Source organism: Bombina bombina, chromosome 1, assembly GCF_027579735.1.
Source record: "Bombina bombina isolate aBomBom1 chromosome 1, aBomBom1.pri, whole genome shotgun sequence".
In the NCBI taxonomy this organism is placed as follows: Eukaryota; Metazoa; Chordata; class Amphibia; order Anura; family Bombinatoridae; genus Bombina; species Bombina bombina.
In genome coordinates, this window is record NC_069499.1 from 994,894,566 (window position 1) to 994,918,228 (window position 23,663).

At 41.8% G+C, this 23,663-nt stretch overlaps 1 protein-coding gene across 3 annotated transcripts in view; it reads right to left on the reverse strand.

Annotated features, from left to right (window-relative positions):
* The window catches only part of CHD6 (chromodomain helicase DNA binding protein 6), a 1,034,665-nt gene that overhangs the window by 782,355 nt on the left and 228,647 nt on the right, over positions 1 to 23,663 (reverse strand). Inside the window, exon 1 of one of the 3 annotated variants that reach the window (XM_053712147.1) lies at positions 9,990 to 10,167. The exons of the other annotated variants lie outside the window; for them this stretch is intronic. Within the exon in view, the coding sequence (XP_053568122.1) occupies positions 9,990 to 10,016 (27 nt within the window). The 5' untranslated portion in view covers positions 10,017 to 10,167. Of the gene's footprint in view, positions 1 to 9,989; positions 10,168 to 23,663 lie in introns of those variants that run through there. 3 annotated transcript variants of the gene reach the window in all.

Genomic DNA, 23,663 nt, shown 5'->3' on the forward strand with positions numbered 1-23,663 from the left:
AAATCAGGCTCCTCCGCAGCCGGAGGTTTAGATGACACGGACTCCGACACAGAAGGGGCCTCCTCCGAAGAGTCGGAGTGGGCCTCGTCATCAAATAACGTCTCTGATATTTCCATAGGCGAAGACAACCACTGGGCCGGGCCGCCACGATAGGCCCTAAGCTTGCGCTTAGCAGAACGTGGTAAGGTATGGATCACTTTCGATACCACCGTTTGCAGTTGATCTGCAAAATCTGACAGCCAACAAATCTCTCCCACAGGAGTAATGGTTGGACCCTGGGGCGCTGCATATGCAATAGGAGATCAATGCAGGGAATGCACCTGACAGGAAAGGGAACTCTCAGAGGTGGACGGCTCAGTAGTATTAGACATCCGTTTACTTTTAGATGTCGTAACTTTATTAAGGCATGTGGAACATAGTTGAGCAGGCTGTTCTACCAGAACCTCCTCACAATAAACACAGGAATGAGACCTTGTTAAAGAGGGAGAACCCTCCAATGCGTCAAGAGTCCTCCATAGCTTGCGCTGTTATTATGGACTAGATTAAAGGGACAGTAAACACCAGAATTTTTGTTGTTTAAAAAAGTAGATAATCCCATTATTACCCATTCCCTATTTTTGCATAACCAACACAGTTATAATAATATACTTTTTACCTCTGTGATTACCTTACATCTATGGCTCTGCAAACTGCCCCCTTATTTCAGTTCTTTTGACAGACTTGCATTTTTAGCCAATCAGTGCTTGCTCTTAGGAGCTTCACATGCCTGAGCTCAATGTTCTCTATATGAAACACATGAACTAACGCCCACTAGTGGTGAAAAACTGTCAAAATGCTTTCAGATTAGAGGTGGCCTTCAAGGTCTAAGAAATTAGCATATGAACCTCCTAGATTTAGCTTTCCACTAAGAATACCAAGAGAACAAAGCAAAATTGGTAACAAAAGGAAATTGGAAAGTTGTTTAAAATGACATACCCTATTTAATTCATGAAAGTTTTTTTTTTTACTTGACTGTCCCTTTAACTTAACTTAATAAATAGGCATCCTTATAACCTCCAATGGCCGGGGCACTCTACAGAAAGCGTTTTGTCTCCTGCGCCGCTGTTCAACAGAGGAAGAGAGATAGCCACTCCCGGTCACATTGAATGCCTGGCAGGACCACCCCTGCCTAAGGAGAAAACGCGCCCAAAAAAAAAAAAGGCCGCGCAATACTGAACGTTCCACGCATTGCAAGAGGCTCATCTTGCACATAACGCATCAATGACACAATAAACAATATTATGTATAACATCCCCCCTGTTCAATAATCCCCTTTCCAGGAATATTAACCCTTGATTCTTTAAAGATAAAAGGCGTCACACTGTGACCCTGTCTTCCGTATTATCATTATGTAAAAAAAAAATGAAGCTATCTTACCAGAATCTACGCCGTGGAACAGGAACACGGACCTTCAAGTATGACAGGTTAGTAGTCTCGATCCTGACATGGACTTGAATGTAAAAAGCAGGCAGCGAAACTCGTCATCGCTGATTGCTTGTGGAGCTGTTAATATGAGACGGGTGGTTTTGCAGAAAGACTCTCCCTGCATCTCCGGACTCTAACTTTCACCCAGGCTCTCACTGAGTAGCTGACAGGACTATTTGAAACTCCAGTCCCAATGCGAAGAGTACTACCGTCCATAGGAGACTATTCCGATCTTCGGCACTTCTCTGCCGTCCTCCTGTGATGAAAGGCAAAGAATGACTGGGGGATGAGGGAAGTCGGGGAGGTATTTAAGCCTTTGGCTGGGGTGTCTTTGCCTCTCCTCCCCTTTAGATGGAAAAGGCCCCCTCCAGATTGAGAATTAGTTGTGCCGTGGGGAAATGCATGTGAAGCAGTTTGAGTAGAAAGGGTAGTAATTTCTCGGGACATAGAATGCTGAGAGGTTGATGGCTCAGAGGAAATAATTGTGCTATGTGTATTAGCAGACTTAGCTCCCTTTTTAGACTTTAAAACAGTGCCTAGACGAATGGAACAAAATTGAGTAGGCAGGCAAACCATAGCCTCCTCACAGTATAAACGGGTATTATTATTCATAACTGAAGGAGCAGAACCTTCTAATGTAGTATTAGAGTCCTCCATAGCTTTGGTATGTACTCTCACAAATGGAATAAAAAACTGAACTAACTAAAGTGCTTTATATATATAAAACAGCACCTTTATATTCCCAATGGCTGGAGTACTCATCACCTCCTAGACCCAGACCGGCTATCGGTGAAAACGCTCTCCTCAAGGACTGAAGTCTGCAGCAGGATCATAAGGAAGTGAAAGAGAACACACCCGGTCAAGTGGTGCGCAAGACAGGAAATTCCCCTGCTATGAAAAAGGGCACTAAGCTAATATAAGCTGCGCAACTCCTCAAAAACAAAAGAGTCAAACCTGTTTGTTCCAAGCCAAAAGCACACAGTCTTATGAGCCCAAACCCTCACAAAGTGAAAGCAGTACAGTACATAAAAATCCTCAAAACTGTTCCAAATAATCTCCATGAAGGAAATAACAATTTATGTAAGAACTTACCTGATAAATTCATTTATTTCATATTGGCAAGACTCCATGAGCTAGTGACGTATGGGATTAACAATCCTACCAGGAGGGGCAAAGTTTCCCAAACCTCAAAATGCCTATAAATACACCCCTCACCACACCCACAAATCAGTTTAACGAATAGCCAAGAAGTGGGGTGATAAAGAAAGGAGTAAAAAGACAACAAAGGAATTTGGAAATAATTGTGCTTTATACAAAAAATCAAAACCACTACATAAAGGGTGGGCCTCATGGACTCTTGCCAATATGAAAGAAATGAATTTATCAGGTAAGTTCTTACAAAAATTATGTTTTCTTTCATGTAATTGGCAAGAGTCCATGAGCTAGTGACGTATGGGATAGCAATACCCAAGATGTGGAACTCCACGCAAGTCACTAGAGGGGGAGAGAAAAATAAAAACAGCCATTTTTCGCTGAAAAAAATAACCCACAACCTAAAATATAAGTTAATTCTCATGAAATGAAAAAACTTAAAACCTAAGCAGAAGAATCAAACTGAAAAAGCTGCATGAAGAACTTTTCTACCAAAAACTGCTTCCGAAGAAGCAAATACATCAAAACGGTAGAATTTAGTAAATATATGCAAAGAAGACCAGGTTGCTACTTTGCAAATCTGACCAACTGAAGCTTCATTCTTAAAAGCCCACAAAGTGGAGACTGATCTAGTAGAATAAGCTGTAATTCTCTGAGGCGGGGCTTGACCCGACTCAAAATAAGCTGAATGAATCAAAAGCTTTAAACACGAAGCCAAAAAAACTGCAGAAGCCTTCTGACCTTTCTTAGAACCAGAAAAGATAACAAATAGACTAGAAGTCTTCCTGAAATCTTTAGTAGCTTCAACATAATATTTCAAAGCTCTTACCACATCCAAAGAATGTAAGGATTCCTCCAAAGAATTCTTAGGATTAAGACACAAGGAAGGGACAACAATTTCTCTATTAACGTTGTTAGAATTCACAACCTTAGGTAAGAATTTAAATGAAGTACGCAAAACCGCTTTTCCTGATGAAAAATCAGAAAAGGAGATTCACAAGAAACGGCAGAAAATTCAGAAACTCTTCTAGCAGAAGAGATGGACAAAAGGAACAACACTTTCCAATAAAGTAGTTTAATGTCCAAAGAATGCATAGGCTCAAATGGTGGAGCATGTAAAGCCTTCAAAACCAAATTAAGACTCCAAGGAGGAGAGATTAATTTAATGACAGGATTTATACGAACCAAAGTCTGTACAAAACAGTGAGTATCAGGAAGCTTAGCAATCTTTATGTGAAATAAAAAAGAAAGAGAAGATTTGTCCCTTCAAGGAACTTGCAGACAAACCCTTATCCAAACCATCCTGAAGAAACTGTAAAATTCTAGGAATTCTGAAAAAATGCCAAGCGAATTTATGAGAACAACACCATGAAATATAAGTCTTCCAAACTCTATAATAAATCTTTCTAGAAACAGATTTACAAGACTATAACATAGTATTAATCACTGAGTCAGAGAAACCTCTATGACTAAGCATTAGGCGTTCAATTTCCATACCTTCAAATTTAATGATTTGAGATTCTGATGGAAAAATGGACCTTGAGACAGAAGGTCCAGCCTTAATGGAAGAGGCCAAGGTTGGCAACTGGACATCTGAACAAGATCCGCATACCAAAACCTGTGAGGCCATGCTGGAGCTACCAGCAATACAAACAACTAATCCATGATGATTTTGGAGATCACTCTTGGAAGAAGAACTAGAGGCAGGAAAATATAAGCAGGTTGGTAAAACCAAGGAAGTGTCAACGCATCCACTGCTTCCGCCTGAAGATCCCTGGACCTGCACAGGTACCTGGGAAGTTTCTTGTTTAGATGAGAAGCCATCAGATCTATTTCTGAAAGACCCCACATCTGAACAATCTGAGAAAAACAAACACATCTGGATGGAGGGACCACTGCCCCGGATGTAAAGTCTGACGGCTGAGATAATCCGCTTCCCAATTGTCTACACCTGGGATATGTACCTCAGAAATTAGACAAGCTGGATTCTGCCCAAGAAAGTATTCAAGATTCTTCTTTCATAGCTAGGGGACTGCGAGTCCCACCCTGATGATTGACATATGCCACAGCTGTGATATTGTCTGTCTGAAAGCAAATAAACGGTTCTCTCTTCAACAGAGGCCAAGCCTGAAAATTGCACGGAGTTCCAAAATATTGATTGGTAATCTCGCCTCCTGAGATTTCCAAACCCCTTGTGCTGTCAGAGATCCCCAAACAGCTTCCCAACCTGAAAGACTCGCATCTGTTGTGATCACAGTCCAGGTTGGACGAACCAAAGAGGCCCCTAGAACTATACGATAGTGATCTAACCACCAAGTCAGAGATAGTCGAACATTGGGATTTAAGGATATTAATTGTGATATCCTTGTATAATCCCTGCACTATTGATTCAGCATGGACACTGAATCTATCTGGAAACCTAAAAAGGTAACCCTTGTCTGAGGAATCAAGGAACTTTTTGGTAAATTGATCCTCCAACCCTGTCTTTGAAGAAACACTAGTTGATTTGTGTGAGATTCAGCAGAATGTAGACTGAGCTAGTACCAAGATATCGTCCAAATAAGGAAACACCGCAATACTCCGCTCTCTGATTACAGACAGTAGGGCACGAGAACCTTTGAAAAGATTCTTGGAGCTGTCGCTAGGCCAAAAGGAAGAGCGACAAATTGGTAATGCTTGTCTAGAAAAGAGAATCTCAGAAACTGATAATGATCTGGATGAATCGGAATATGAAGATATGCATCCTGTAAGTCTATTGTGGACATATAATGCCCTTGCTGAACAAAAGGCAGAACAGTCCTTATAGTCACCATTTTGGTACTCTTGCATATCGATTCAAAATTTTCAGATCCAGAACTGGTCTGAATGAATTTTCTCTCTTTGGGACAATGAATACATTTGAATAAAACCTCAGACCCTGTTCCTGAAACGGTACTGACATGATTACCCCTGATAACTCCAGGACTGAAACACACTTCAGGAAAGCCTGAGCCTTTACTGGGTTTACTGGAATTCATGAGAGAAAAAATCTTCTCACAGGCTGTCTTACTCTGAATCCTATTCTGTACCCCTGAGAGACAATACTCTGAATCCATTGGTTTTGAACCGAATTGGTCCAAACATCTTTGAAAAATCTTAATCTGCCCCCTACCAGCTGAGCTGGAATTAGGGCCACACCTTCATGCAGACTTTGGGGCTGGCTTTGATCTCTTAAATGGCTTAGATTTATTCCAATCTGAGGAAGGCTTCCAATTGGAAACAGATTCCTTGGGGGAAGGTTTAGGTTTCTGTTCCTTATTTTCTCGAAAGGAACGAAAACGGTTAGAAGCTTTAGATTTACCCTTAGGTCTTTTATCCTGAGGCAAAAAAACGCCCTTCCCCCCCAGTGACAGTTGAAATTATTGAATCCAACTGAGAACCAAATAACTTGTTGACTTGGAAAGAAAGAGATAGCAACCTGGACTTAGAAGTCATGTCAGCATTCCAAGATTTAAGCCACAAAGCTCTTCTAGCTAAAATAGCTAAAGACATAGACTTAACATAAATTTTATATCATCAAAAATGGCATCACAAATAAAATTATTAGCATGTTGAATCAAGTTAACAATGCTAGACAATTCAGAATCCAATACTTGTTGCGCTAAAGTCTCCAACCAAAAAGTTGAAGCAGCTGCAACATCAGCCAAATAAATTGCAGGCCTTAGAAGATGACCTGAATATAAATAGGCTTTCCTTAAATAAGATTCAAGTTTCCAATCTAGGAATAGTAGTACGTTTAGCAAGAGTAGAGATAGCCCCATCAACTTTGGGGATCTTTTCCCAAAAGTCTAAAGTAACTGCTGGCAAAGGATACAATTTTTTAAACCTTGAAGAAGGAATAAAAGAAGTACCAGGCCTATTCCATTCCTTAGAAATCATATCAGAAATAGCATCAGGAACTGGAAAAACTTCTGAAGTAACCACAGGTGGTTTATAAACAGAATTTAAACGTTTACTAGTTTTAATATCAAGAGGATTCGTTTCCTCCATATCCAATGTAATCAACACTTCTTTTAACAAATAACAAATATACTCCATTGTAAATAAATAAGAAGATTTGTCAGTGTCAATATCTGAGGTAGGATCTTCTGAACCAGATAGATCCTCATCAGATCAGGATAATTCAGCATGTTGCCGGTCATTTGAAATTTCATCAACTTTATGAGAAGTTTTAAAAGTTTACGTTTATGAGAAGGCAGGATGGCAGACAAAGCCTTCTGAATAGAATCAGAAATAAATTCTTTTAAATTTACAGGTATATCTTGTGCATTAGATGTTGAAGGAACAGCAACAGGTAATGAACTACTACTGATGGATACATTCTCTGCATGTAAAAGTTTATTGTGACAACTATTACAAACCACAGCTGGAGAAATAACCTCCACAAATTTACAAAAAATGCACTTAGCTTTGGTAGAACTGTTATCAGGCAGCAGGATTCCAACAGAGATTTCTGAGACAGGATAAGATTGAGACATCTTGCAAAATGTAAAAGAAAAAACAGCATATAAAGCAAAATTATAAAATTTCCTTATATGGCAGTTTCAGGAATGGGAAAAATGCAAACAGCATAGCCCTCTGATAGAAAAAAAGGCAAGAGGCATATAGGAATGGGGACTTATATAATGAAAATATTTGGCGCTAAGTACGACGCACACAAACAGAAAACAAAAATATTTTTTGGCGCCAATAACGTCCGGAAATGACACACTCGCGTCACTGATGATGCAACCTTGTGAAAGACTCGGCGTCAACTAAGACGCCGGATATGACAAATTTGCGTCAACTAATGTAACTTTGCGCCCAAAAAACTCTCGCTCCAAGAATGGCATTTTGTGCCCTCGCGAGCCTAATTCTGCCCGCAAATTTAAAAGACAATCAATTTGAAAAAAGAGACTAAACCCCAGGTAAAAAAATAAATTTTCCTAAAAAATGCATTTCCCAGATATGAAACTGACAGTCTGCAAAAGGAAATATACTGAAAACCTGAATCATGGCAAATATAAGTACAATACATATATTTAGAACTTTATATAAATACATAAAGTGCCAAACCATAGCTGAGAGTGTCTTAAGTAATGAAAACATACTTATCAAAAGACTCCCATCCACATATAGCAGATATCCAAACCAGTACTGAAACGGTTATCAGTAGAGGTAATGGAATATGAGAGTATATCGTCGATCGGAAAAGGGAGGTAGGAGATGAATCTTTACGACCGATAACAGAGAACCTATGAAATAGATCCCTGTGAGGAAAACCGTTGCATTCAATAGGTGATACTCCCTTCACATCCCTCTGACATTCACTGTACTCTAAGAGGAATCAGGCTTCAAAATGCTAAGAAGCACATATCAACGTAGAAATCTTAGCACAAACTTACTTCACCACCTCCAAAGTAGGCAACGTTTGTAAAACTGAATTGTGGGTGTGGTGAGGGGTGTATTTATAGGCATTTTGAGGTTTGGGAAACTTTGCCCCTCCTGGTAGGATTGTATATCCCATACGTCACTAGCTCATGGACTATTGCCAATTACATGAAAGAAATTAACCCTTGATCCTATTGCGGTATAAATGAGCCACACTGTGACCCTATATTAGAATCCCTGTTATTTATAATAAAGCTGTCTTATCCTCCAGGATCCACGCTGTGGAACAGATACAGCCTCTCAAGTGTCACAGTCTTGCAGAGACGCTCTGACAGGGACCTGAGTGTGTAACAGCAAGCAGTAGGGATGCACCAAAATGAAAATTCTGGACCGAAACCGATAACGAAAATTTAGGATGCCCCTGGCCGAAAACCAAAACGAAACCTAAAATGACTTTTTTTCTTTTTTTAACTACAGTGTGTGTGTAGCTGAGAGAGCTTGTAGGCGGGAAAGCTCCAACAAACGGGCGTGATCTGCAGTGATACTGGTGGAGCTCTACAAAGGAGAGTGTAGTTATAGCCAGACAATAAGAGGTGGACATGTGTTTTGTTTTTGGGTGTAGTTATCCGTGCGATGGGCGTGGCTGCACCTGATCCACTCTCATCGTATCATCGCCTAGTTCCAGGTTCGGGTCTCACTCTGACCCGTCAGATTATGCATATATAGTGTGCACGCAGGTGTTGTATATCCCAAAGGTAAGGACTGAAGTTGTGGACTCTCCCTACCTTATGGAAATAAAGTATATATATATATATATATATATATATATATATATATATATATATATATATATATATATACATATATACATACATACACACACACACACACATATATACACATACATACATACACACACAAACAAAGGTGGAGCCCCAGAGCGTTGTACATTTCAGTAAATCGTGTTCACGCTTTATTAAATTGTGGTCACAATTAATAATTTAAAAATAAATAAACTGATGTATGGCCACTCTGGGGCTCTTTAGCAAACACAATATTCTTTGACCTTTCTTATTTTAGCTTTACAAAAGATAGAAGCGCCACATGATCTTAACACACTCTAGTTCTGTGGGGCTTTTCTTTCCAATGGCATGGAAAGTCCACAAATCCATTCTAATTACTAGTGGGAATTTAACTCCTGGCCACCAGGAGGAGGGAAACAACACCCAGCAAAGCTATAAGTATTCCTCCCCCTTCCCACAATCCCCAGTCATTATTTGCCTTATACATTTAGGAGGATGTGCAAAGATGATGCCTGAAGAAAATCAAGTATTAAATCCTTTAATGGGTATTTTCCCTGCAAGAATTGGGGCAATGCTGTGTCCATTTAATCCTCTTTAGTAAGAGTAATGGTGGCTATTAACTGTTGGAGGTCGGTGAGGTAGACCTTACTTTAATTCCAACAATTTATGCTAACCCCTATATAGAAAACCAGGGTTGGTTACTCTGCTTTTTTTGTATCTTCAGGTCCCTGTCAGCGGTCGGATGAGGCTAACAGACCTAGAAGTGCTGGGACTGCTCCACAGCCGAAGACCTTGGAGGGCAAGTCCTTTCATTTATATATTTCACAGATAGACCTTTGTGACAGCTAAGCCTATTAAGAGGATTACAGTTCATCAACCTGGGCTGTTTTCTCCTTCCTGGGTCTTTAAAACAAGACTTAAGTGGGGTAAAATTAGTTTCATTTCTGATTTTTATAAATTTTATGTTTTTGCCTCAACTGATGCTTCTTTTGGGAGATAGGTTCTTCAAGCAGTGGTGCCTTCGGTTTTTGGTACGCCTGTCTTGTTTCTCCCTCCCTTTCCATTCTGTGTCCTCTAGCTTGGGTATTGGTTCCCACTAGTAATTAGAATGGATTTTTGGACTCTCCATGCCATTGGGGGAAAAAAAAAATTGATGCTTACCTGATAAATTATTTTCTTTCCTGGCATGGAGAGTCCACGACCAGCCCTTGTCTAAAATCTTGACTTATCTTCTACACTTCAGGCACCTTTATACACCGGGTGTTCCTTTTCTCTTTCCATATTCCATCGGCCAAATGACTGGGGATTGTGGGAAGGGGGAGGGAAACTTCAAGCTTTGCTGGGTGTTCTTTGCCTCCTCCTTGTAATTAAAATCAGAATTTATGCTTACCTGATAAATTACTTTCTCCAACTGTGTGTCCGGTCCACGGCGTCATCCATAACTTGTGGGAATATTCTCCTCCCCAACAGGAAATGGCAAAGAGCACAGCAAAAGCCGTCCACATAGTCCCCCCCCAGGCTCCGCCCCCCCAGTCATTCGACCGACGGACAGGAGAAAAAAAGGAGAAACTATAGGGTGCCGTGGTGACTGTAGTTAAAGAAAGAAATTTATCAAACCTGATTAAAAAACCAGGGCGGGCCGTGGACCGGACACACCGTTGGAGAAAGTAATTTATCAGGTAAGCATAAATTCTGATTTCTCCAACATTGGTGTGTCCGGTCCACGGCGTCATCCATAACTTGTGGGAACCAATACCAAAGCTTTAGGACACGGATGAAGGGAGGGAGCAAATCAGGTTACCTAAACAGAAGGCACCACGGCTTGCAAAACCTTTCTCCCAAAAATAGCCTCCGAAGAAGCAAAAGTTTCAAATTTGTAGAATTTGGCAAAAGTGTGCAGAGAAGACCAAGTCGCTGCCTTACATATCTGATCAACAGAAGCCTCGTTCTTGAAGGCCCATGTGGAAGCCACAGCCCTAGTAGAGTGAGCTGTGATTCGTTTAGGAGGCTGCCGTCCGGCAGTCTCGTAAGCCAATCGGATGATGCTTTTCAGCCAAAAGGAAAGAGAGGTAGCAGTAGCTTTTTGACCTCTCCTCTTACCAGAATAAACGACAAACAGAGAAGACGTTTGTCTGAAATCCTTTGTTGCTTCTAAATAGAACTTTAAAGCACGGACTACATCTAAATTGTGTAACAAACTTTCCTTCTTTGAAACTGGATTTGGGCACAAAGAAGGCACAACTATTTCCTGGTTAATATTCTTGTTGGAAACAACTTTTGGAAGGAAACCAGGTTTAGTACGCAAAACAACCTTATCTGAATGGAACACCAGATAGGGCGGATTACACTGCAGAGCAGATAATTCAGAAACTCTTCTAGCAGAAGAAATAACAACCAAAAACAGAACTTTCCAAGATAACAACTTGATATCTATGGAATGTAAGGGTTCTAACGGAACCCCTTGAAGAACTGAAAGAACTAAATTTAGACTCCAGGGAGGAGTCAAAGGTCTGTAAACAGGCTTGATCCTGACTAAAGCCTGAACAAAAGCTTGAACATCTGGCACAGCTGCCAGTCGTTTGTGTAACAAGACAGATAAAGCAGAAATCTGTCCTTTTAGAGAACTCGCTGACAATCCCTTATCCAAACCTTCTTGGAGAAAGGAAAGGATCCTAGGAATTTTAATCTTACTCCATGAGAATCCCTTGGATTCACACCAACAGATATATCTTTTCCATATTTTATGGTAAATCTTTCTAGTCACAGGTTTTCTTCTATCACAGAATCCGAAAACCCACGCTTAGATAAAATCAAGCGTTCAATTTCCAAGCAGTCAGCTGGAGAGAAACCAGATTTGGATGTTCGAATGGACCTTGTACTAGAAGATCCTGTCTCAAAGGTAGCTTCCATGGTGGAGCCGATGACATATTCACCAGGTCTGCATACCAAGTCCTGCGTAGCCACGCAGGAGCTATCAAAATCACCAAGGCCTTCTCCTGTTTGATCCTGGCTACCAGCCTGGGAATGAGAGGGAACGGTGGAAACGCATAAGCTAGGTTGAAGGCCCAAGGTGCCACTAATGCATCCACTAGAGTCGCCTTGGGATCCCTGGATCTGGACCCGTAGCAAGGAACCTTGAAGTTCTGACGAGACGCCATCAGATCCATGTCTGGAATGCCCCAAAATTGGGTCAACTGGGCAAACACCTCCGGGTGGAGTTCCCACTCCCCCGGATGGAAAGTCTGACGACTCAGATAATCCGCCTCCCAATTGTCTACTCCTGGGATGTGGATCGCAGATAGGTGGCAGGAGTGATCCTCCACCCATTTGATGATTTTGGTCACCTCTCTCATCGCCAGAGAACTCCTTGTTCCCCCCTGATGATTGATGTAAGCAACAGTCGTCATGTTGTCTTATTGGAATCTTATGAATCTGGCCTTTGCTAGTTGAGGCCAAGCCCGGAGAGCATTGAATATCGCTCTCAATTCCAGAATGTTTATCGGGAGAAGAGACTCTTCCCGGGACCATAGACCCTGAGCTTTCAGGGAATCCCAGACCGCGCCCCAGCCTAATAGACTGGCGTCGGTCGTGAAGATGACCCACTCTGGTCTGCGGAAGCTCATTCCCTGGGACAGGTGATCCTGAGTCAGCCACCAACGGAGTGAGTCTCTGGTCTTCTGATCTACTTGAATCATCGGAGACAAGTCTGTATAGTCCCCATTCCACTGTTTGAGCATGCACAGTTGTAATGGTCTTAGATGAATTCGCGCAAAAGGAACTATGTCCATTGCTGCAACCATCAACCCTACTACTTCCATGCACTGAGCTATGGAAGGTCGTGGAACAGAGTGAAGAACTTGACAAGCGTTTAGAAGCTTTGACTTTCTGACATCTGTCAGGAAAATCTTCATTTCTAAAGAATCTATTATTGTCCCCAAGAAAGGGACTCTTGTCGACGGAGACAGGGAACTTTTTTCTATGTTCACCTTCCACCCGTGAGATCTGAGAAAGGCTAGAACAATGTCTGTGTGAGCCTTTGCTTTTGAAAGAGACGACGCTTGAATTAGGATGTCGTCCAAGTAAGGTGCCACTGCAATGCCCCTTGGTCTTAGAACCGCTAGAAGGGACCCGAGCACCTTTGTGAAAATCCTTGGAGAAGTGGCTAGTCCGAATGGGAGAGCCACGAACTGGTAATGTTTGTCCAGAAAGGCGAACCTTAGGAACTGATGATGATCTTTGTGGATAGGAATATGTAGATACGCATCCTTTAGATCCACGGTAGTCATAAATTGACCCTCCTGGATTGTAGGTAAAATCCAGGTAAATCCAGGTAAAATTTTTAAATCCAGAATTGGTCTGAAAGTTCCCTCTTTTTTGGGAACTACAAACAGATTTGAGTAAAACCCCAGACCTTGTTCCACAGATGGAACTGGGTGTATCACTCCCATTTTTAACAGGTTTTCTACACAATGTAAGAATGCCTGTCTCTTTATTTGGTTTGAAGATAAGCGAGACATGTGGAACCTTCCCCTTGGGGGTAGTTCCTTGAATTCTAGAAGATAACCCTGAGAGACTATTTCTAGTGCCCAGGGATCCTGAACATCTCTTGCCCAAGCCTGAGCAAAGAGAGAGAGTCTGCACCCTACTAGATCCGGTCCCGGATCGGGGGCTACCCCTTCATGCTGTTTTGGTAGCAGCAGCAGGTTTCTTGGCCTGCTTACCCTTGTTCCAGCCTTGCATCGGTTTCCAAGCTGGTTTAGTCTGGGAAGCATTACCCTCTTGTCTAGAGGCTGCAGAGTTGGAGACCGGTCCGTTCCTGAAATTGCGAAAGGAACGAAAATTGGACTTATTCTTAGCCTTGAAAGGCCTATCTTGTGGGAGGGCATGGCCCTTACCCCCAGTGATGTCTGAAATAATCTCTTTCAATTCTGGCCCAAAGAGGGTCTTACCTTTGAAAGGGATATTAAGCAATTTTGTCTTGGAAGATACATCCGCTGACCAAGACTTAAGCCAGAGCGCTCTGCGCGCCACAATTGCAAACCCTGAATTTTTCGCAGCTAATCTCGCTAACTGCAAAGCGGCATCTAAAATAAAGGAATTAGCTAACTTAAGTGCGTGAATTCTGTCCATAACCTCCTCATACGGAGTCTCTCTACTGAGCGACTTTTATAGTTCTTCGAACCAGAACCACGCTGCTGTAGTGACAGGAATAATACACGAAATAGGTTAAAAGGAGGTAACCTTGCTGTACAAAAATCTTTTTAAGCAAACCCTCCAATTTTTTATCCATAGGATCTTTGAAAACACAATTGTCCTCAATAGGAATGGTCGTGCGTTTGGCAAGTGTAGAAACCGCCCCCTCGACCTTAGGAACTGTTAGCCATAAGTCCTTTCTGGGGTCGACCATAGGAAATAATTTCTTAAATATAGGAGGAGGGACAAAAGGTATGCCTGGCTTCTCCCACTCCTTATTCACTATGTCCGCCACCCGCTTGGGTATTGGAAAAGCGTCGGGGTGCACTGGGACCTCTAGGAACTTGTCCATCTTGCACAATTTTTCTGGGATGACCAGATTGTCACAATCATCCAGAGAAGATAGCACCTCCTTAAGCAGTGCGCGGAGATGCTCTAATTTAAATTTAAATGTCACAACATCAGGTTCTGCCTGCTGAGAAATTCTTCCTGAATCAGAAATTTCCCCATCTGACAAAACCTCCCTCACTGCCACTTCAGATTGGTGTGAGGGTATGACAGAAAAATTATCATCAGTGCCCTCCTGCTCTACAGTGTTTAAAACAGAGCAATTGCGCTTTCTCTGAAATGCAGGCATTTTGGATAAAATATTTGCTATGGAGTTATCCATTACTGCCGTCAATTGTTGCATAGTAACAAGCATTGGCGCGCTAGAAGTACTAGGGGTCTCCTGCGTGGGCAAAACTGGTGTAGACACAGAAGGAGATGATGTAGAACTATGTCTACTCCCTTCATCTGAAGAATCATCTTGGGCAACTTTACTATCTGTGACAGTACTGTCCTTACTTTGTTTGGACGCTATGGCACAATTATCACACATTTTAGAAGGGGGAGACACATTGGCTTCCATACATACAGAACATGATCTATCTGAAGGCACACACATGTTAAACAGGCTTAAACTTGTTAATAAAGTACAAAAACCGTTTAAAAACAAAACCGTTACTGTCTCTTTAAATTTTAAACAGGGCACACTTTATTACTGAATATGTGAAAAACTATGAAGGAATTATTCAATCTTAACCAAATTTTCACCACGGTGTCTTAAAGCATTCAAAGCATTGCACCCCAAATTTCAGGCTGTTAACCCTTAAAATGTGGAAACCGGAGCCGTTTACAATTTTAACCCCCTTACAGTCCCAGCCCCAGCCTTTGCTGCGACTTCACCAAACCCAGGGGAGTATACGATACCAAATGAAGCCTTCTAGGAACCTTTTCAATGAATTCCAGACCCACACACATGCAGCTGCATGTACTGAACTCAAAAGTAACTGCTCAGTAATGGCGCGAAAATGAGGCTCTGCCTACTACAGAGAAAGGCCCTTCCTGACTGGGAAGGTGTCTAAACAAGTGCCTGACGAAAAAAACGTTCCCCAAAGTTATAAAAGTGTGAAATTCAACTTCAAACTGTATAAAATACCTAAATAAAGCAATCGATTTAGCCCATAAAAGTGTCTACCAGTTTATAGCCAATATTAAGCCCTTTATTCTGTTTGAGACTAAGAAAATGGCTTACCGATCCCCATGAGGGGAAAAATGACAGCCTTCCAGCATTACACAGTCTTGTTAGAAAAATGGCTAGTCATACCTTAAGCAGAAAAGTCTGCAAACTGTTCCCCCCAACTGAAGTTCTCTCAGCTCAACAGTCCTGTGTGGGAACAGCAATCGATTTTAGTTACTGCTGCTAAAATCATACTCCTCTCATAAACGGAACTCTTCATCTCTTTCTGTTTCAGAGTAAATAGTACATACCAGCACTATTTTAAAATAACAAACTCTTGATAGTAGAATAAAAACTACAACTAAACACCACATACTCTTCACCACCTCCGTGGAGATGCTACTTGTTCAGAGCGGCAAAGAGAATGACTGGGGGGGCGGAGCCTGGGGGGGACTATGTGGACGGCTTTTGCTGTGCTCTTTGCCATTTCCTGTTGGGGAAGAGAATATTCCCACAAGTTATGGATGACGCCGTGGACCGGACACACCAATGTTGGAGAAATGGATTTGTGGACTCTCCATGCCAGGAAAGAAAATAATTTATCAGGTAAGCATACATTTTTGTTTTTATGCACAAAATTACTTCTAACTACTCAGTACCCTCCTACAACTGACTTGCATTTTAACATCTATAATATGTTCTAAATCCTTATCTGATCGTTCACATGCTTATTCATGATATCATTAATATCATAGCTCTGATAAAACATACAGTCAAATCTGATTTTCTCTTCCTGTGATGTTGCACTCTTTTTGAACTGTTAAACTCTTTCCATATGCACCGCACATGGATAATCTTTTCTAAAATGTTACATGTATATCCTCAATTTAAAGCACTTTTGCTTTCTGCTTTTCATTTCTTTAGAATGTTATAAAAGTATCTCAAACTGAAAGCAGTTTGATCTTATTCTTAGAAACTCCCCAAATAGAATTGTTCTTTTAGTTGCAGCTAAGGGACAACTTTTGAATTCCAAAATGTAATTAGTTGCTGCATTCAATTGCTTTGAAAAGCATTTGCTTCAAAGCATATTTTTCAATTCTCCTCAATACGTTCGAGAGGACAAGCTACTTAACTTAAGAAGTTGTCCGCTTGCCTTCTCAGCATAGGGGCAGCAGATCCTGATTGTCCACTGCCCGTATGTATCATTACAAGCTCAAGTGAGCATGTAAAGCCCACTCCTTCTCTAGCACAACTAATCTTGTAAGAGAAGGGCATGTCAATCTACCCGAGCCAGAGAGATCAGGGTGATATCTCTGCCCCCTCATAGGTAATGAAGAATGTGAGAAGCAGCAGTCATTACATTGCCCCAAGCTTTTGCTGCTTCAAACATAGAGCCACAAGAGGTCTGAAAGTGTCGCCGCGCTAAATCCCTCACCTAACAGACTTCCATGGAGCGCACTACAAAACTCAGGTCCTTGCTTTTGCTCGAGTGCAAACCCGAAGGTGCATTAAAAACGTAGAATAAATATTTGTACTTTACATAGTATAAAATATTATAATATAGATTTATTTGAATAATGAAAGTGTGTTAACAGTTATTTAAAGGAATATGACAAGTTGTTTGATAAGGAAGGTTTGAAAGGTTTATATATACATTTTTATTTGTAGGTGTGTGTGTGTATGAATGAATAAATGTGTATGTGTGTGTACATATGTATACATACAAATAATCATAAACCTGCCCGAGGACTTACCACTGCTCCACAGCAGCTTCCTGACAGCAGCCTGTGATCTGACATTGGAAATAATGGGTACTGTCGTTTTTATACCAGCTCACATAAAGCAATGGTGGTTTAGTGGGTTAGAAAGCAACCTTGTAAACGCAAGGTTGAGATGTTTAATCCTGCTGGGGAAACAGGGCTATTGTAGTGTATTGCCTTCCAGGGACATATCATACCAAGGTAAATAATGCTTTTATTTCCTGAAAGCAGCAACTCACTGTTTATATGCTATTGCTTCAAATATTGGTCTAAAACAAGAAAAACAATGGATACAGATCCTGTCTTCCTTTGCCAATTGCACACCATTGTGGCTCAAGTACTTATATACGTTCCCTTGCATTAATGTTCTCAATTGGTCAAAGTAAGGGGTATACATTCCCTTGCATTAATGTTCTAAAGCTGTCAAAGTAAGGGGTACATTCCCTGCAAACTCCTAACAGGGTGTGCCATTGTGGTTGAGTGGTTTCTCAGCAATTCTCAGTCCAACACCTTCTCATATACCATGTCCATTTAAATACCTTTTTAAACATTTTAATTAAAAAAAAACCACATATATTACTTTTAATATGTATAATTCTAAAGGGCAACACACAAAACTCACCAATTGTAAGTTGACCAATATTTAGCACAGCCACCGTATCGATTGAAAGTATAGGGTAAGCTAAAAAAAAAGTCAGCCCAGCTAACTTTAGACTTGTAATATCAGACTCTGGGTCACACCAGAGGTTATTTGACTAGAAGGTTGGGTATTCATGGTCCTACGTTGTTTAGTACTCCCACATTTAAAATATTCCATGTCCCTATAAATTGTGGCTAATTTGTTTATCCTTTTTGTCCATTTCTTTCCTCATGATTTCATAAGCTGTTTTAAATGTGTAGTTTAGCATTCAATTCTGATATCGGCTTATTTAACTCTAAGATTCTATCACCTTCGAAATCAAACCATAGCTACTAAAATTTCAAAGCAGTTCTTTCAAAGCACTATGTGAAATGAGAAGGATGAATATAATATAACTCTTAGACTTCTCTGTATAATATGCTTTGCTAAATATTTGTCATAGGCTTATTTCATGAAAACCTTGTAGGTTTAAGCTTTGTTACTAAAATCTCAGTATCACAGACTAAATAAAAATAAATCACTGCAAAGCATGATGCATAAACCAGGGCTGGACAAATTCGTTCTAAATCTAGGAGCCAGAAACTTTTGCCCATCCCTGTGATTTTATATATTACAGACACACACACACACACACACACACACACACTCAATACATAATAACACGGTAAACATTTATATTTCACAGCTGACTCTAAACCAGGACACCAATGCCTAATTTTAAGTTGCCAGTGGCTCCCGGGTTTGTCAATCGCTTGCTTAAACAACATTGGTATGTAAATATTACACCAAAACAGTATAAGAGAAATGAGAAAATGTGGAAAATAGTTAAAAAAACATAATGTATGCTTACCAGATAAATTCCTTTCCTTCCGGATAGGTAGAGTCCACGGCTTCATTCCCTAATGTTGGGAAATACAACCCCTGGCTACCAGGAGGAGGCAAAGACACCCCAGCCAAAGGCTCAAAAATCCCTCCCACTTCCTCATTACCCCAGTCATTCTGCCGAGGGAACAAGGAAAAGTAGGAGAAAACTTAGGGTATAAATGGTGCCAGAAGAATAAAATAAATAAGAGGGGACTGCCCATAGACAAGAAAAAAACTTGCGGAGGCCGTGGACTCTCCCTATCCAGAAGGAAAGGAATTTATATGGTAAGCATAAATTATGTTTTCCTTCCAAAGATAGGGAGAGTCCACAGCGTCATTCCTTACTGTTGTGAAAACTATACCCAAGCTCCAGAGGACACTGAATGAATAACGGAAGGGAACAAAAAAGAAGAGACGGACCCTATTCTGAGGGCACCATAGCCTGCAAAACTTCTCACGAAAGCTGCTTCAGCCGAAGCAAAAACATCAAACTTGTAAAAAATTTAAAAAGTATGTAAGGAGGACCAGGTAGCCTTACAAATCTGATCCATAGAGGCCTCATTCTTAAAGGCTCAAGAGGAAGCCACTGCTCTAGTGGAATGAGCCGTTATCCTCTCATGAGGATCATGTCCCGCTGTCTCGTAAGCTAAGCGGATGAAACTCCTTAACCAAAAAGATAGGAAAGTCAAAGTAGCCTTCTGCCCCTTACGATTGCCCCAAATAGACAACAAACAAAGACGAAGATAGTCTAAACTCCTTAGTAGCCTGAAGATAGAACTTCAAGGCGCGAATTACATCCAAATTGTGAAGTAAGCGGTCCTTCAATGAAGAAGGATTAGGACACAAGGAAGGAAACACAATCTCCTGATGCTGCGATCTGGAACAACCTTAGGAAGAAAACCTAATTTAGTACGTAAAAATAGCTTATCTTCATGGAAAATCAGATAATGGAACCTGTTGCAAAACCTGAATAACAAGATTTAGGCTCCAAGGAGGAACCCCAGATCTAAACACAGGTCTGATCTTAATCAGAGCCTTAAAGGACTGCACGTCTGGAAGCTCATCCAGTCTCTTGTGCAATAAAACTGACAGGGCTGAAATCTGTCCCCTCAGGGAACTAGCAGAAAGGCCCTTCTCCAGCCCATCCTGGAGAAAAGATAAGATCCTGGCAACCTTAACTCTGTGCCAGGAAAAACCACGCTTTTCACACCAGAAAAAGTAGGTCCTCCACACCTTGTGGTAGATTTGCCAAGTAACTGGTTTACAAGCTTGAATAAGAGTATCAATGACACCTTTCTTGGCTAAGACTAAGCTTTTAATCTCCACGCAGTCCGCCTCAGAGAATATAGATTTTTATGAACAAATGGACCTTGTATCAGCAGGTCTCTACGACAAGGTAACTTCCACGGAGGAGATGAGGACATCCCCTCTAGATCCGCGAACCACGTCCTTCAAGGCCACGGTGGAGCAATCAGGATTACTGATACCCGCTCCTGCTTGATGCAGGCCACCACTCGAAGAAGCGGTAATGGAGGAAAAATATATAGGAGTTTGAACTTCAAGGGCACTGCTAGTGCATCTATTAGATCCGCTTGGGGATCCCTCGACCTCTTGGTATTGAGAAGGGACGCCATGAGATCCATCTCCAGCGTCCCCCACTTGCTGCATATCTCTGCAAACACCTCGGTAAGGAGAGACCATTCCCCTAGATGGAAGGATTGCCTGCTGAGAAAATCTGCCTCACAGTTGTCCACACCCGGAATGTGAATCGCTGACAGCGAACAGCTGTGGGCCTCCGCCCACTCCAGAATCTGAGATACTTCCTTCATCGCCAAGGAACTTGTCGTTCCTCCATGATGATTGATGTAAGCCACCGAGGTTATATTGTCTGATTGGAATCTGATAAACTGGGCCGAACCCAGAAGTGGCCAAGCCTTCAAGGCCTTGAAAATTGCCCGTAGTTCCAAAAAATTGATCGGGAGGGAGGACTTCTCCTGAGTCCACAACCCATGTGCCTTCCTTGCACCCCAAACATCTCCCCATCCAGATAGGCTTGCGTCCATAGTCACAATCTCCCAGGATGATCTTAAGAAGCATGTCCCTCTGGACAGAGCCAACAAGAGAGCGATTCCCTTGACCGGCTGTCTAATACAATCTGCTGAGACAGATCTGAATGATCGCCGTTCCATTGCCTCAGCATGCACAATTGTAAATGTCTGAGACGGAACCTGGCAAAAGGAATGGTGTCCATGCAGGACACTATGAGACCAATCACCTCCATACACTGAGCTACAGAGGGACACAAGGAGGTTTGAAGGGCAAGACATGCCGAAGTTAGCTTGCAACGTCTCTGGTCTGTGAAATATCTTCATGGATATGGAGTCTATTACAGTACCCAGGAATTCCACCCTGGTACTTGGGATAAGAGAACTCTTTTCCAAGTTGATCTTCCATCCATGTGATCGAAAAAGACTTAGAAGGGACTCCGAGAATTCTTCCGCAAAACGAAAGGATGGTGCTTGCACCAGAATATCGTCCAACTATGGGGCTGATGCAATACCCTGAGTTCTGGCAACGGCTTGAAGAGCCCCCAGAATCTTCGTAAAGATACTTGGAGCAGTAGTTAGGCCAAACGGAAGGGCAATGAACTGGAAGTGCTGGTCCAGGAATGCAAACCTCAGGAACTAAAAGTGTTCCCTGTGGATTGGAACATGAAGGTAAGTGTCCTCCAAATCTATAGTGGTCATATACTGGCCTTCCTGAATTAAAGGAAGGCAGGACCTTATCTCCATCTTGAAGGAAGGGACACTGAGAAATTTGTTTAAGCACTTTAGATCCAGAATTGGGCAGAAAGTTCCCTCCTTCTTTGGGACCACGAAAAGATTTTAATAAAACCCCAAACCTCTTTCTTCGATAGGCACCGGGAGAACTCCTCCTCAGGAGGATAGATCCCAAACGCACCCTAGAAAGGCATCCCTCTTTTCTGGTCTGGCGGATGAGATTTGAAGCCTATCTTGTATCCATGAGATATCACCTCCAAGATCCACGGATCCTGTAAGTCCTTGAACCAGGCATCTGAAAAAGGAGACAGTCGGCCCCCTACACTATCCCGGATCGGGGGCCGTCTCTTCATGCCGATTTGTTTTCGACGGGCTTCTAATTCTGCTTGAATTTATTCCAGGACTGAGCCGGCTTCCAAGTACTTTTGGGTTGCTCGGGCTTGGAGGAGGATTGTTGTCGTTGGGATTTGTCAAAACGAAAATTAAAAAAAGATTGTCGTCCCTTAGATTTGTTCTTACCTTGCGGTAGGAAGGCACGCTTGCCTCCGGTAAACGTAGAAATAATGGAGTTCAGGCCTGGACCAAATAAAATCTTTTCTTGAAGGGAAGAGAAAGGAGTCTGAACTTAGAAGTCATATACGCAGACCAAGACAAACTAGAGCGCCCGGCGGGCAAGGACTGCAAAGCCAGAGGCCTTTGCCTTTAGGCGAATAATTTGCATGTTCGCATCACAGATAAAAGAATTGGCAATTTTCAGAGCTTTAATTCTGTCTTGAATATCTTCGAGGGGAGACTCCACCTCAATGAGTTCCGACAGTCGCACCAGTAGGTAGCCGCTCCGGCAACCGCAGCAACTGCAGCCGCCGGTTGAAATAAAAAACCTGTATGTTGAAACATCTTTCTCAGAAAGGTTTCCATATTCTTATCCATCAGCTCTCTGAATGAATAACTGAATAACTATCCTCAAGAGGTATAGTAGCACGTTTAGCAAGCATAGAGATAGCACAATCCACCTTAGGAATGGAGCCCCACAAATCCAGTTGAGAGTCCGGGAACCATCTTTTTAGTTCTTAATAATGTTCGCCATCTTAACCGGCACAGGAAAAGGCAAAGGAACTTTCCTGTCTTAGTAAACTCTGTCTAATTTAGTTATAGGTTCTTCAGGCAGCATAGCCTCTGGAACCTCTAAAGTAGACAGAACCTTCTGCAAGAAGAAGGCCCCCTCCAGATGGAGGATTAGATGTGCTACGGGGAACTGCATGTGGAGTGGATAATGTAGCAAGGGTTGTAATCTCACGGGACGCCAAGTCATGAGAGGTAGACGGCTCAGAGGGACTAAGAGCCTTAGCAGGCTTGTCTCCCTTCTTAGGACTTTATAACAATGTTAAGGCATGTGGAACATAATTGAGTGCACGGGAAAACCAGGCACTCCTCACAATATAAAAAGGTATGATTTAGTACAGAAGGAGTACCTTCTAACATGTCAGAGTCCTCCATAGCTCAGGTTATACCTACAGGAGGACACAAATAAAAACGTTTCTTATTATAGAAAACTGCACCTTTATACTTCCAATGGCTGGGGCACTCACCACTTCCTAGACCTAGGCAGTTAATAGAGGAAACACTCTCCTCAGGTTCAAGTTTCAGCCAGAATGGAGGGAATGATCATAGACCACACCGGTCACATGGAGTGCAAGACAGTACTTCTCCTGTTATTACAAGTACAGCAAGTAATAGGAGCTAGTGCAACACTTTCAAAAAGCAAAAGTGAAACTTAAAAGTGAAACCTGTTTGCTCCAGCCAAAAACACTGTCAGCCCAGGAAAAAAATCACACTAAGCCGCATGTAAATAATTAATACACTGATTTATTAACCCCAACTGTTCATTAAACCCCCTTCAGAGGATATTAACCCTGGATCCTATCAAGGTATAAAGGAACCACACTGTGTGACCCTGTTATAGCGTTTTATGTGTAAAAATTGAAACAATCTTACCTCTAGGATCCATGCTGTGGAACAGAACACAGCCTCTCAAGTGTGACAGTCATGTAGCAGCGCTCCTGACATTGAGTGAGAGAAAGCAGGCAGTGAAACTCG